The sequence below is a fragment of the Anticarsia gemmatalis genome, chromosome 25, assembly GCF_050436995.1.
Source record: "Anticarsia gemmatalis isolate Benzon Research Colony breed Stoneville strain chromosome 25, ilAntGemm2 primary, whole genome shotgun sequence".
Taxonomy (NCBI): Eukaryota; Metazoa; Arthropoda; class Insecta; order Lepidoptera; family Erebidae; genus Anticarsia; species Anticarsia gemmatalis.
The window spans coordinates 1762863-1777182 of NC_134769.1; the positions used below are offsets into that span (position 1 = coordinate 1762863).

General features: G+C 36.5%; 1 protein-coding gene across 11 annotated transcripts in view; it reads left to right on the forward strand.

Moving 5' to 3' along the window:
* LOC142983872 (uncharacterized) overlaps positions 1 to 14320 on the forward strand; it is a 60413-nt gene that overhangs the window by 25004 nt on the left and 21089 nt on the right. For 8 of the 11 annotated variants that reach the window (XM_076131031.1, XM_076131029.1, XM_076131038.1 and 5 more), the window contains exons 6-15: positions 547 to 635; positions 1246 to 1365; positions 1799 to 1901; positions 2276 to 2448; positions 3097 to 3207; positions 3557 to 3666; positions 4026 to 4183; positions 4656 to 4744; positions 4996 to 5139; positions 5582 to 5746. In XM_076131031.1, coding sequence (XP_075987146.1) covers positions 547 to 635; positions 1246 to 1365; positions 1799 to 1901; positions 2276 to 2448; positions 3097 to 3207; positions 3557 to 3666; positions 4026 to 4183; positions 4656 to 4744; positions 4996 to 5139; positions 5582 to 5746 — 1262 coding nt within the window. Of the gene's footprint in view, positions 1 to 546; positions 638 to 1245; positions 1366 to 1798; positions 1902 to 2275; positions 2449 to 3096; positions 3208 to 3556; positions 3667 to 4025; positions 4184 to 4655; positions 4745 to 4995; positions 5140 to 5581; positions 5747 to 14320 lie in introns of all 11 variants that reach the window. The other 3 variants (XM_076131035.1, XM_076131036.1, XM_076131040.1) reach the window with 1 other exon arrangement.

Genomic DNA, 14320 nt, shown 5'->3' on the forward strand with positions numbered 1-14320 from the left:
CCAAACATTGAACGCAGTATTGGAGATGAACAACGTATAGCAGAATGTTTTCAGAATGGCTGGTGGCAAGCATTATCGGATACGTTCGCAAAGCATCTCAAGGGTCCGTATAAATGGACAGTTTGAAATACAAAAATAGGTTCTTAAAACCGTGCTTCTAATTTGAAGTCTACTAATACGGACATAGAATAGACAGATATTTCTGGCATTGGTAATGAAATTACTTGAGATTGATAACTCTATAAAACCGATAACATTGACACATAAAGTCGTAAAAAAATTGCTATGCCTATTAAGTTTTTTATGTGTGCAGTGAGATATCATGAGTTTAAATCTAAACTAGACTACAACTTGGGTAATGTCTTATAATGCTCGTAAGAATAAATCTGTAAACAAGAAACGTTTAATCGTTGTTGTCTGTTATTAGGGGAATCCCCGCAACATATTTTAAATTAATAATTTCAAATATCAATAGTGTCCAGTGGTATATATTAGTATATAATGGTTAGGAAAGTCTATTTGACTATGTATTGTATCGTATTACAGGAAGAGAACATAGAAATAGCTACAGCCACAGAGAAGCGAATATCGAAAACTGATGCGTCAGGCGAAGATCAACCGCAGGAACCACAGAATGGTAACTATTTAATACTATTATTTACTTAAGGTCAAATATATTTTTTCGTGATAATATTAACTAATAGACCGCTCGCTTAATGTGAACGCGGGTCCACATTAAGCGAGCGGCCTCGCGAGGCAATATCTTAGTCTCTTTTCTTTAAAATCGAAATGAGCGAGACCGACATATTTCCTCGGGAGGCTCCTCGCTTAATGTGGACGCGGCTAATGACTGCGTACATTAGTGACTTAAAGAAAAGATTTGAATTTTGTATTATATGGCTAAGTGAAATCATTCGGACGGATACGTGCTAGTCCGTATACGCTCATAAAAGACAGTCGCGAATAAAAAAAAATACGAGTATGTTTATTCCATGATTTGCCACTTACAATAGGTGTCTTTACACACACACTCTTTCGCGCGTGAAAAAACAAAGGAAAGAGCGCGCGCTGCGCTCATCTGTCAAGCCCGCGAAGAAAACATGAGCGAAGAGCGCGCCGTCTAAAGGCAACGTGTAAAGGCATCTATTCAAGTCAAACTTTACTTTTCTTTTTGTTGATAGAAAAACAATCACCAAAAACATAACAATTCCATAGTGGAGTAATGATTTTATCACAATGCATTGTTGGTGTTGCAGGGTTGGTGTACGGTCCCATATACGAGCTGGAGAAGTTGGAGCAGAAGGAGAAAGAGAAGCAAGACAAGGAAGATGAGGAGGAGCCCATCGGAGTATCACCTTGTGGCAGGTCAGTATTACAAGACCCATTCAAAAGTATCACGAGATAAGAAATAGTTAGTTGATTAAAAATATTGCAATTTATTTATAGTCTGTTACTGTCCCACTGCAGGGCAGAGGACTCCATTTCAATTTCTAGGCACTTTTTACGTCTTATTTGTCCTTTGAATTTTGATAAACTCTCAAAAATTTTAATTCTAATTTCATGGAAAAAACAAAAGAAATCTTTGAAAGGAAATTTTGGCATCAAGTCCGAGGTGTTTAACTATGTATAGAGGAATTTGATTTGATCTGTCAATTTGGAGAGAAAGTTATCTATTAAACTGTCTGTCAAGTCTCAATCTTTTATATATACAGTTCTGTGGAATACAATCACAATATATGGTATGCAAACTAGTGACTGTAACATCCTTCTATTAAAGTGTTTTGTAAATTTTCCGTAGGTTCTTCAAGTATGATAAGGAGGTGGGTCGTGGCTCGTTCAAGACCGTGTACCATGGACTTGACACGCAGACCGGTGTTGCTGTAGCTTGGTGCGAGTTACTGGTTAGTTTCCTCATTATAACTTAATTATGTTATTATGAAAAGACGTTAATATTACCATAATCTTAACTCCTTTATGCAAGATTACAAGGTTAATTTGAAACTGACCGTGATATTACTGCCTGTTTATATTATTTTGTTTTCTAGTGTTGGCTGTGTAATAACTTTTGTGTACCATCATTGGCACACTGAACCTACATTGTGTATGTTCGAGTGCATCTCGACATTTCTATCTCTATGCAATACTTGTTTAAACCTATAAAATAAATAAAAATATATTTAACCTATTACTGCTGTACTGATGGGCAAGGGTCTCCTCCCGGAATGAGGATGGGGTAAAATAATAGTAGTACTAATTATTTTTGTGTAATTTTCAGGAGAAAAAGCTGAACAAAACGGAGCGTCTCCGGTTCCGCGAGGAGGCGGACATGCTGAAGAAGCTGCAGCACCCCAACATCGTGCGCTTCTACAACTACTGGGAGGGCACCGTGGCCAAGAAGAAGAACATCGTGCTCATCACCGAGCTCATGCTGTCCGGCACGCTCAAGGCGTAAGCAACCTCCATACACTAATAAATAATATTATAGAGTATTTAATGCACATTTCAACAGACTTAGGGCCAGTTTAATTAAGAGTGAAGTGCTCGAATCTGCTGGATAAAGTAACAGCAAAAATAAGAAGACGTTTAAAAACAGTATTATCAATATTTTATTTCATAAGATTGATATTTATCTAAAAGTGGTGAAACAGATGCTTTAAATAATGTATAATAGAATACGGGAATTAACGCGAACACGCATTTTACCTGATAGTGATACCTAATGAAGTGCTCTAACCTGCGCCGAAACGTTAGGCATTTTAAGGTAAATAGCGTGTTCGCGTTGATTCCCGTATTCTATTATACATTAAACATGCAACGCGAGAGGTTATAAGTTAAGATGCTTTACATTTTTGAATGAGCATGACCTTATCTGTATGTACAGGGTACATACGCGTACAGCACGCAATTTGAATAAATAGTAACTTAACTTAAACAAGATTAGAGTTTTTGGGATATACTTCATTTTTTTCACTAAAAAAAATAACAAGTATCCAATACAAATAGTCATATTATTTTATCATCTATTGTCGATCGATTATCTTTTAATAGATTATCTTAATTTTCACATTGAATAATGGTATCTTATACTGTTCACAGTTATCTCCGTCGGTTCAAGCGCATCAACCCGAAGGTGCTCAAGTCGTGGTGTCGACAGATCCTCAAGGGACTCAACTTTCTGCACTCGAGAACACCGCCCATTATACACAGGTATAATAACCACACATAATAATATGGTAATAAATACTACTATCTCTACTTTTCAACTAAATAGAATAACTTTCAAAATACTAGTTATTACTTATTTTATAGTGTTATGAAACTGGTCGATAAAGGTCTTAAAGGTACGATAAGAGCCACTAGGGTTTTGTGTATTTTTAGAGAGAGAGAGCCGGTTACAATCTTGATAAATCGTTCTTGTCAAGGCCCTCTACTATGTTGACGGACTATGGTGGAGTTTTACTAGTCCTAATGTAGAGTACAGAGCTCTTTGCTAAAGTATATTTCAGTACGGAAAGCAGTGTTGTAAGTATAAGTAACGTGTGTGTTTGTCCGTCAGAGATCTGAAGTGCGACAACATCTTCATCACAGGCACCACGGGCAGCGTCAAGATCGGCGACCTCGGGCTCGCCACGCTCAAGAACAGGAGCTTCGCCAAGTCTGTCATAGGTATACATACAACTACTTATGAAAGTGAAGGGAAAAATTTGCTCGTAAAATTGTGATTAAGTATTTATTGCACGCGAAAGACATGGGTTTGCTTCTCACACATATACATTATTCAGTCCTACTGGAGGAGTTACTAAGTAAATAGTGTTGAAATTGTAATTACTACAGACTGAAACATATAATTTTTATTGAGCACTCATTGATACCAACAAAAATACGAAGCTGTGACGTCACTGTTTTGTATTACTATGCTAAAATGTATTTTTGACATTTCATAAAGAGAAGTGGATTTGACTGGTAGTCATCTACCCTATTGTCGAGTGAATGGTGTGTAATGCTGGCTACGTACGTGTGCGCAGGCACCCCCGAGTTCATGGCGCCGGAGATGTACGAGGAGCACTACGACGAGTCGGTGGACGTGTACGCGTTCGGCATGTGCATGCTGGAGATGGCCACGGGCGAGTACCCCTACTCCGAGTGCTCGGGGCCCGCGCAGATCTACAAGAAAGTCGTCTCGGTGAGATTCTTATACTACTAAGACACTAAGGCACATAATAATATAAGTTTGAAAATGCCATTACCCTACTTGTTCAAGCAAAGGTATACTTTTTGAAAAACCAGAATGTACCTAAAAAAATCACGTTATTGTACATAATTGTTATAAACTGTCATCATGTAATATGTGCCGCCGAGATGTACTACCTAGACCGGTTTTACAGCTGACGGGGAGCTAGTTTAGCAGTCCGTACTTAGCTCCCAGAAAGTGGTGTTAGCAGCATTATCTATGTATTTCATATACCTAATTCCTTCTTAAACTTGCAAGTCGTAATATAAATATATTACGACTTGCAAGTTCGGGTGAACATATAAGGTATTCTAACCTTTAATTTTCAATCGCGATTAAGACCCGTTACATTATAATATTAAGCAGTAATTCAGTAAAAACAATGTATAATGTTTATAATTGTAGGTTGTTTGTTTGTGCATAGGGCGTGAAACCTCAAAGCTTGGAGAAGGTGACCATACCTGAGGTCAAGGACATCATCGAGTCTTGCATCAAGCCCAACAAAGCTGACAGGTATGTGCGATTTTTGACATCTACAATTTTTCATATTATTTCGAACGTACACGGGCGTATACGCTTATATGTAATCAGATTACACGTACAAAAATACTCCCTGTATATAAAAATCGAGTATATTTATTTGGAAAACATTACATCTACTATACTTAGATCACTTTAAGGACTAATCCAAAATGAATACACAAAATTATAGTTTGATGTATAAGAAACTATAAGTAAATTAATGATTTACTATAATATCTTAGGCCCAAAGTAAAAGACCTGCTGAACCACGAGTTCTTCGGCGAGGACATCGGACTCCGGTTAGAGATCGTGGGCAGAGACCTGGTCACGTCCTCAGACATCACCAAGATACAGTTCCGCCTCAAGATCATCGACCCTAAGAAACGGTACGTAACACTAAACAAATAGATAATGGACATGGTTTCAGTCTTCATAAAATTCATACCGAAGATTTTCTTGTCATTATTTTATAATAAGCTTTATTACTATTGATTATGTAACTTAAACTCGCAACTGCCGTAGATTTTGCTAGTTAATTGTTTACCGAGATAGTAAAAAGTGTGTCTATAAAATTTCAAAAATAGGTATAACAGTTTCTTACATCATCCGAGAAAACAAATAAATAATAATCATAAATCAGAAAGAACTAATAAAAAATATATGTCCTTAAGTGTTTCGGCGTTGCGTTCCTTGTATTTTAGCCTGTGTGTAACATCACTGCGATCAAAATCATCTTGAGTATGAATAACACCTAATAGTTATCTTATCAAAGTAAATTCAGACCATAAATCCTCAACATTTCTCTAAACCACTACCACTGTCCCACAGATCGTATACTCACAAAGAGAACGAAGCAATTCAGTTCGAGTTCGACATGGAAAACGACGACTGCGAGGAGGTGGCCAACGAGATGGCTAAGGCTGGCCTCATCATGGAGGAAGACGCCAGGATCGTCTTCAAACTGTTGAAGTCGCAGCTCATCAGTTTAAACAGGTCAGTGAACTTACATAAGTACCGGCCGTATGTAGAAACGGCACATAGTGTGAACAATTTTTCTTTGCAGTAAAGTAAGTAAAGTAAAGACTTTATCTTCTTTCATTGCCTTTAAGAGGCGCCCATAGCCAGTTGCGCTCACCGGTCGGTAAACGATCTGTGGGTTAAGCAACCCTTGGCGCGGTCACTCTATAGATGGGTGACCGCATAGTGGTATTTGAACTGGGCATCTCCGTGCTTCGGAGGGCACGTAAAAAGTCGGTCCCGGCTGTTGTCTACTAAGATAAGAGATCTATTAAAAATTATAGTTACCACACACAACCCATTGTTCAAACACAATAGTTGACTATAAGCATTTCATTATTTATGTTGTATATAACTTCTGCTCACAATTTTGGCCATTAGGAACTGGTAACTACCAGAAATGTACCAGAAAAAAAAAACAGAATGCTATTCTTGTAAGATGTATATATAAATGAAACACAATAAGTATTTACAGCAGTTATATTATTATAAACTGTCATTTCTGATTTTTATCACAATTATTATTTTATCTTCATGAGAACAAGAAGTGAACATGTTGTTTTGTTAGAAGTTTAGGATAAAATCCCCCACAAACAAATATACAGATTACTAATAGATATAAACTACGATTATCTCAGTCCTTTGTATTCAGTGCGCGAATATTGCGTATCGTCCTTCAATATGTCCTCTATGAATCGATAATCAACTCTACAGCACTAGACAGTATTGTTACTATAATTCTTGTTCCTTGATAAGTGTAAAGCTTATTATATTATGTCAAGGGGGGTATAAGTTTACTATTTGCCTCAAACATCGGATACTTATTTTTTCCTTAGGATATTACGTTAGGTGCTCTTAACCAACAAAATATGAATAAAGATGTTATGAAAAACGCTATAAGCATCGTGAGATTTTGTCGGCCAAAAAAAACTAATGATTAAAAATGCTTTCCTTGAGGAAACGTTGACAGGAGTGTATTTGTGGAACTTTTTTCTAGTATGAGGATGACAAATCATGAAAACTTCAAATATTTTGATTTACGAAAGTTGTTATCCTGTCTGTTTGACAGTTTGTGTGTTCACTACTACAAAACTGCGCTACAGATTGTTATTTTCATTCTTAATTGTAAAGTTTTTATATTTGGGAAAAAGATAAAAATCCGTGTGAGTAATCGTCGTCATTCGTCTTTGAACCTTCAGGTTGGTTGACTACCATTACCTTACGCCACGCTAGATATAGTCAACTGCATGTTTTCTTTTACATTTACCTCTATCAACCCATTCAACGTTTATTGATTCATATTTTTATTAGTTGTACTCTCCTCACAGTGCTATTACCCGTCTCGTACTAGGTTTTATGATATGATACATACAAGTACGAGTAGTTTAGAAATTTTCCATTATTACAAATATATACCTAGGTTGCCTATCTAGGTAGTCTAGGTTTCATATTCAAATACTAATTGGCTATTAGCGTGTCATATTCTAATTAATAAGACGTATAATTAAGTGTCTGCTTCGTTCATGGTTTAGCGTGAATACGATATTGATTACAGTGAGTCAAACTAAATTCGGGTAAAAGCTGTCTGAAATTACAAACCCTAATTTATAATTTTCATAGAAAAAACTACAATTTCGAGGTATCGCTTGTACAGTCAGCTAAAAAAGGGCTCAACTATTTCATATTTTCAAAACTCTATTACGATGTTTTAATAAGTACCTGCACAAAATATGGAAAATTTGTTGAAAATAATGGACTTGTAGCACGTGATACAGGGTTTGATTCTTATGATAGGCAACTTATGAGTTCGATATTTATAGATGTTATTTTGATAGTTTCAACTACCCCTACGATTTTTAATTTGTTTTTTAAAAACATATAAATATCAATGTAATTGACGAAAACATTTTCTGAATCATTTGTTGGCTATCAGCCAAAACCCAGAAATCAGAAATAGTATTAAATTTTTTTATATACCGATGTTATTAGCCTAGCCCAGTAATGTGCCTCGACTATAGTGGTAAGAATACTATATTTTCATAATTAATTCAGTTTTTTAATTAGTTTTACCCTACACATTAGCTTCAGCCGCTTTGTAAAGGCGTAAGCTTCCCCATACATAAATTTTGAAAATTCGTGCCTGATATCCCGCGAAGAGTATGCACGTTAAGGTTTTATAAATTTCGATTCGATGAGTTTTGGTTTAAATAGGTTTATTTTTTCTATCCAAATTCATTATTGCCGGATATGGTCTTGCCGAATACGGGTAACATTGCCCTGCAGCGAATAAGGACATTGGCAAGAACATGCGTTTCCTATTTGTCATTCGTTTTGAACCATTCCGGCTTAAACCATTTTATAAATAATAAAAAAAGAAATATTATTTTATCAATTCACATTCCATTATAAAATGCAGCGTGCTGAATAGAAAGACAATTTAAGCTTAAAATGTTTTTCAAACGATATTCACAAATTTATGTTAATACATTGCCCTATATTCGTTCGGTAGGCTCGCAAAAACGGTGACGTGTGTATACTAAACACGCGATGTACCTAATACATTCAACTTTTAATCGCTTCACAAACAACGCAGGGCTTTTAGTTACGTAAGCCTTCATGAATGCTTACTTACTTTACATATATGAATTTTTAAGCTTAATATGATTTTAATAGGAGAACTTTAATACCTTATACACCTCTGCCTAAAGATTTGGGTATAATAGGCGTGATATTATGTTTCTGTGTACGTTTAATATATTAGGATTTTTCTTAATTTGCGACTAAATGGCGAATCAAAATTGCAAGTAAATAAAAGACAATTTTTATACATCAAGGCTAACCAACATATTGCCTTGCTAAATAACATTTAACTCAATTGTTTATCTCTGAAAACATTACAAACAGACAGACAGAGTTACTTTCCCTATAGCTTATTAAGCTAAGGGTTAAGTAATCGAGATTCAAAAACAAGTCGCAAAAATCTTTGTACACAACTGAACCGGCTGCCACCCTTCTCCTGGTACGTCAGCAAAACAGCTGCTCAAACCGGTCGATAAAGAAAAAGTAAATTACAAATCGCTTGTAATTCTTTGCTAAACGTGAAACTGCTTTCAATGCCAAGCGATTACGGAGACATCGGAATGGAGACGAACGACGCGCGGTCACGCGAACACCGGCATACCGAATTTAATGTATTTTTGTATACTATAAGAGTATTTTATTATGTTTCGTGTACGCATTATTGCGGGCGAGTTTTTCGTACGCAATGTGGTTTTGTTTTTGTATTGTTTTACGGTTTGTGTGATGTAGAAAAGCGTTGTGTTGTGATGGTTCCCGTTTCTTATTGCAAGAATCCAGGTTCTTTACCTCTAAAAAGTGGGTGACTTCAGGTACTTAAAATGCTAAATCTTAGTTTGTAAATCAGTATTGCAGTTTAGTGTTATTGTGTATATAATATGTTTATTATGGCACTGGCTATTGTTGACGGTTATGGAGCATCGTATTTGATGATTGTAGTTCGTAGTAACGAGGTTATAATCCTTATTATCAGCAATTTTTGTGTTAGCCTAATTTTGCTATTGTTCTAAAGTAAGCAACTTCACTGTTTGCTTGTCTGTAAGCTTTACCTATTCTTCAGCTATGTAGTTTCAAAAGTGTAAGTAATTCGTGTCTTTATTTTTATCCAAAACCGCGCCGTATAATTTAGGCAAATATCTTCAAAAATATTCCATAATATAACAAGTTAATAAAACGTCCTTAAACGAAGAAATATTTTTCCGCGTGGTTGATTTTCGCACATCCCGGCGCTCCGATCGTATCGCACGCTCCATCGCTCGCCAATAATTACTGTGACGCAATGCAATGCGTCGTGTACATGTGAACACATAGTTGTTTATATATTTTTTTTTAATAACCCATATCTGTCCCACTGCAGGGCAAGGGTCTCCTTCCCAAACGAGGGGGAGGGATTAGGCCTTGAGTCCACCACGCTGGCCAAGTGCGGGTTGGGGACTTTGCATGCCCTCAATAAATGTATCAAACAAATTTTAGGCATGCAAGGTTTCCTCACGATGTTTTCCTTCACCGTTAGAGCAAGTGATAATTATTTCTAATACACACATAACTTCGAAAAGTCATTGGTGTGTTGCCTCGGATTCGAACCTGCGACCACTTGCGTGGGAGGTGCCAACTTAAACCACTCGGCTATCACTGCTGTTGTTTATACACTCAGCGGCAGAAAAAGTGGCCCAAAGTGAAACTACGATAAAACTTTTTATCATAACAATACATGGTTATTATTTTGGCTATAACTATTAGTTAAACAGTTTATACACAACTTTCGTTATAATTTACACTAAATAGTCGTAATTTTTTATCAAAAATGGGAAAAATTAAAAAACACAGGTTTTTTCGTAATCGTTTATTAAAAGTTTTCGCAAAAATCTAATTCTGCACCAAAGAAAAAATCAAGTTTATACCGCGTGTTAACTTCTCTAGCATTTATGGTGACCTGCATGCGTTCTGGCATGCTTTGGAGGATGATTTAATTACTTCTTGAAGAATTTTATCCCACACTCTGACTAGAGCGGATCTTAGCTCACCGAGTGATTCTGGTGGGTTGGGCAGTGCACGTACACTGTTTTTTAGCATGTGTCAGACATGTTCTACGGGGCTGATGTCTGGACTGTGAGCAGGCTAAGCCAGTTTTTGAATCCCGATATCAGCAAGGTACGACTCCACAACGCGGGCGCTACGAGCGCGCGCATTAAACTGCATTAGAGTTAATCCTCCCGACCAATGAAATCCATAAGTGGTACAACATGGTCTTGGAGGATTTCTTCAATGTACTTGGCTGCTGTTAGGCTCTGATCTACGATGACAAGCTCCGTACGTGCCTCCAAACATACACCTCCCCACACCATAACAGACCCACCTTTGTAACTGACCGTCTGACGTGTTGTGTTGGGAAGAAACCGTTCTTAGTGGCGTTTGTACACTCTCTCACGACCATTTGGTGCTCTTAATGCTATTCAGCACTCATAGGTAAACAAGAACTTGCTCCATTGGTCGATGGACCAATTCACATGTTTACGAGCAAATCGTAATCGCGCAACTTGATGGTGTCTCTCGAGTTCTGGTACTCGGGCTGGTCTTCCTGCCCGTAAATTACGTTCTCTTATCCTTTGCCTTATCTTCCGTTCACTAAGAATGACTCCGCGTTCCGCTTGAAGCCTCTAGTGAATCTCAAACGCTGTCGGAAAGCTGTTTCTCAGCACCTCGAGGTTAACAAATCGGTCATCTCTTGCGGATGTACATCGTGTTCGTCCACTTCCTGGTCGCCGCGTGTAGAGAACAGTCTCACGATACCTCCTAATCGCAGAACTTAAAGTGGTACGCGATACATTGAAAAATGCAGCCACCTCTCAATGGTAATGGCCCTGATCGGACAACAAGACCACCTAAGCCACTTGTTCAGCAGTAAGTGGCATCTTCAAATCTTTTCTAAAATCTAAATAGACCAGTCATCAATAAATATCATACAAAAAATCGTTTCCGTGCAGCAATATTTCAAAATACAGAATTCAACTGACCTCTCGAATCATCACCGAATTCAGTTCTAACACACATTGTTAGAAAAAGTCATCCGTCACTTAAATTAATCTCAAATTAAACACTTTATAACACTAAACAGATCACTTCGCAACTACTTACAACAATATATCTTTCATATATTACTTAATTTGTTTACAAATTCAGGATAAGCGCTTGGGCCACTTTTTCTGCCGCTGAGTGTATAAGGAAGGTTATTTATGTCTAATTAAAAGTTATTTAGAATACCTGATATAATTATCATCGTCTATATCCAATTATTTGGTTCAATTTCCCTTTGATTTCGTCGAGATGTTTAATTAATTCATTAGAAAACATATTTTCGTACATACAACTTAGAATCACGCCTTTTTATAAGGGTTGGCATAAACCAAAGATGCACGTTTTCATTTAGACGCCTGATAAATTAGTGAGAAGTTGCACTTATCATAGATTCGACTCAAAAAGTCGATTTACTTACTCTACTTCTTATAAGCTTCGTTTGATACTGAAAGAAATTTCCACAAGTTTACGTTCACAAACTTTAAGTTCGAGGCAATAAGCCTTATTGTCCTCAAGTAATGTTCGCAGACTACACCAGTCAGGTCCTATACTATAAATAAATGTAGTTTTGTGTACGTTGGAACCGGATATAAGTAGCGTTAGACATATTTCCAGATATGAAACCACATCCGCATACCGCAGTCTCGTAATTTTATATTGTGGTTTGTTTACATCAATACTTAGACAGACATTCATTATTTCTATAATAATATCTCAATTAGAATTATAATATTATACTATATCTATTTAATGCTTAGAGATTGTTAAAATGATTATCACTTGTTCTAAAGGTGAAGGAATACATCGTGGTTAAACTTTAAATAGTTCTTTAACACATTTGTTGAGGGCCAGCGTAGTAGAATCAGGGCCTAACTCCTCCCTCGTTAAGTAGGAGACCTTTGCCCAGCAGTGGGACAGTCATGGGTTAAAAAAGGTATTTTTGTGGAAACCTTCATCCTGTGTCTTCGTTTAACACTAGGGAGATTAGTAATTGTTAAATTGTACACTCCATTTTGTTGTGAAATACATGTGGCGTCCAGTAAACCAGTAAATTTTACGATGCTCGATGAATCAGTATGCAAGACGCTCTTTCAGGTCCGCTACAAACCTGACTGTAAACTTAATCGAGTATGTTCATTGTTCACCGTTACATTTCAATGCAGTTGGTTTTTCTAATAAACTGTTTTATAATTTTTGCATTATCTATGAATGTACACGAACGTTTTACGTTCGATTGCTTGACGTTTCGGCACAGTGTATACTTGCCATGATTTCAACCTCCAAAGAAACTGGCTATACTAAAATGCTGAAATATTTTTGAATGGTTTTGAATGGAACATACACTCGCCCTAAGGCTACCGTTATCACCCGCATCTCAATTTCCTCCCACTCATTCATAGTAATAAATATTTATTACGTACTTCAATGAAATCTATATATAGCAAACGAGCACGTCTTAAAGGTCATTGAATCTTGTTCTCATACAGACAAAACATCGCGAAATTCCTTGTTTTACAATTAAATTTGATAAGGGTTTCAAGGCCTCGATTGCTTATCAGTGTATGCAAAGGTCGCCGTGGGAATGTTCGCAAATGTTTAGTGCTCGTAAATTTTATGCATTTATTTTGAGGGACTTGTAAGGGCATAGATAGACTGGGGTCTTTTTGTACGACACACGGCCGAGTACTTAAACAAAACTCAATTTTGAGTAATGCTCAAAGTTATACATATTATTATGTATCGCTACTATGTCAAAGTAACAGTGACAGTGTGAGAACCAAGTGTAACTTAAAATTGTATGTTGTTTTAATTTTTCGGCCAACAGTCTGGCAAAATGCCAGTAAAAGTGACTCAAAGTAAGAAAAATAACTTCATGTTACATTAAACGTTTTCCTGTTATTAGCCTTGGTTTTTAAAATAAGAGGTCATTGAACTCGATTAATCAGGTGTCCCAAATTGAGCGCAAATACCCGTTTTTAGACGTACGGTCTTTACACTTTGGTATATAATATCTTTTTGTACTGAAGACTTAGCTTATTGCCACGTAACGAAACGTCATAAGTATGAAAATGAATCATCGCATACTTTTGTCTTTTTAAAACTATTTTCAACGTCAAATAAAAATACTTGGACAAAAAGAAGCATGCAATAAAGTTTACTTGTCATAGAAGTATGTTTGCAAACACGATTGACATTTGAATAAAGTTTTCAGCCTTGTGAATTCCATTTATAAGCGGAGAAGCACTGAAAACGTAATTTACATAAATAAAATCAAGAAGTCGCCTTCTTCCCATAGGGGTAGGTAGAGACCAGAGAACGCCAATTGGTACGATCCTTACAGACTTTCTTTGCTTTATACACATCCATACATCTTGTCATTATAGGACCTTGTGTATTGTATCGTAATTTCTCGTAAATATTTTGATAAGACAAAAAAAGGAACAATTTTTTTAACATACTAGCTGACCCGGCAAACGTTGTTTTGCCATATAAATAAAAAAAATTGTGTCACTTAGGGGCATGAAAAATAGATGTTGACCGATTCTCAGACCTACTCAATATGCCCACAAAATTTCATGAGAATCGGTCTAGCCGTTTCGGAGGAGTATGGCAACGAAAACTGTGACGCGAGAATTTTATATTAGAGATTGATTGAAAATCCCACTATTTCCTTTCCATCCTAAAATAATTTCAATCAAGGAAATCCCCGCAAATATTTATTTGCAGACATTTATGTGTACGAGTGTACGTCGTATGTGCACGTATACACACACACGTATACGCAGTACAGCGTTACACATTTAGTATTATCATTGTTATCCACGATAAAACTGTTTCTTTATAACAGTCCGTTTATTTTATTTATTAAGACTTGTTTTTGGTGATATGAACCGGTGT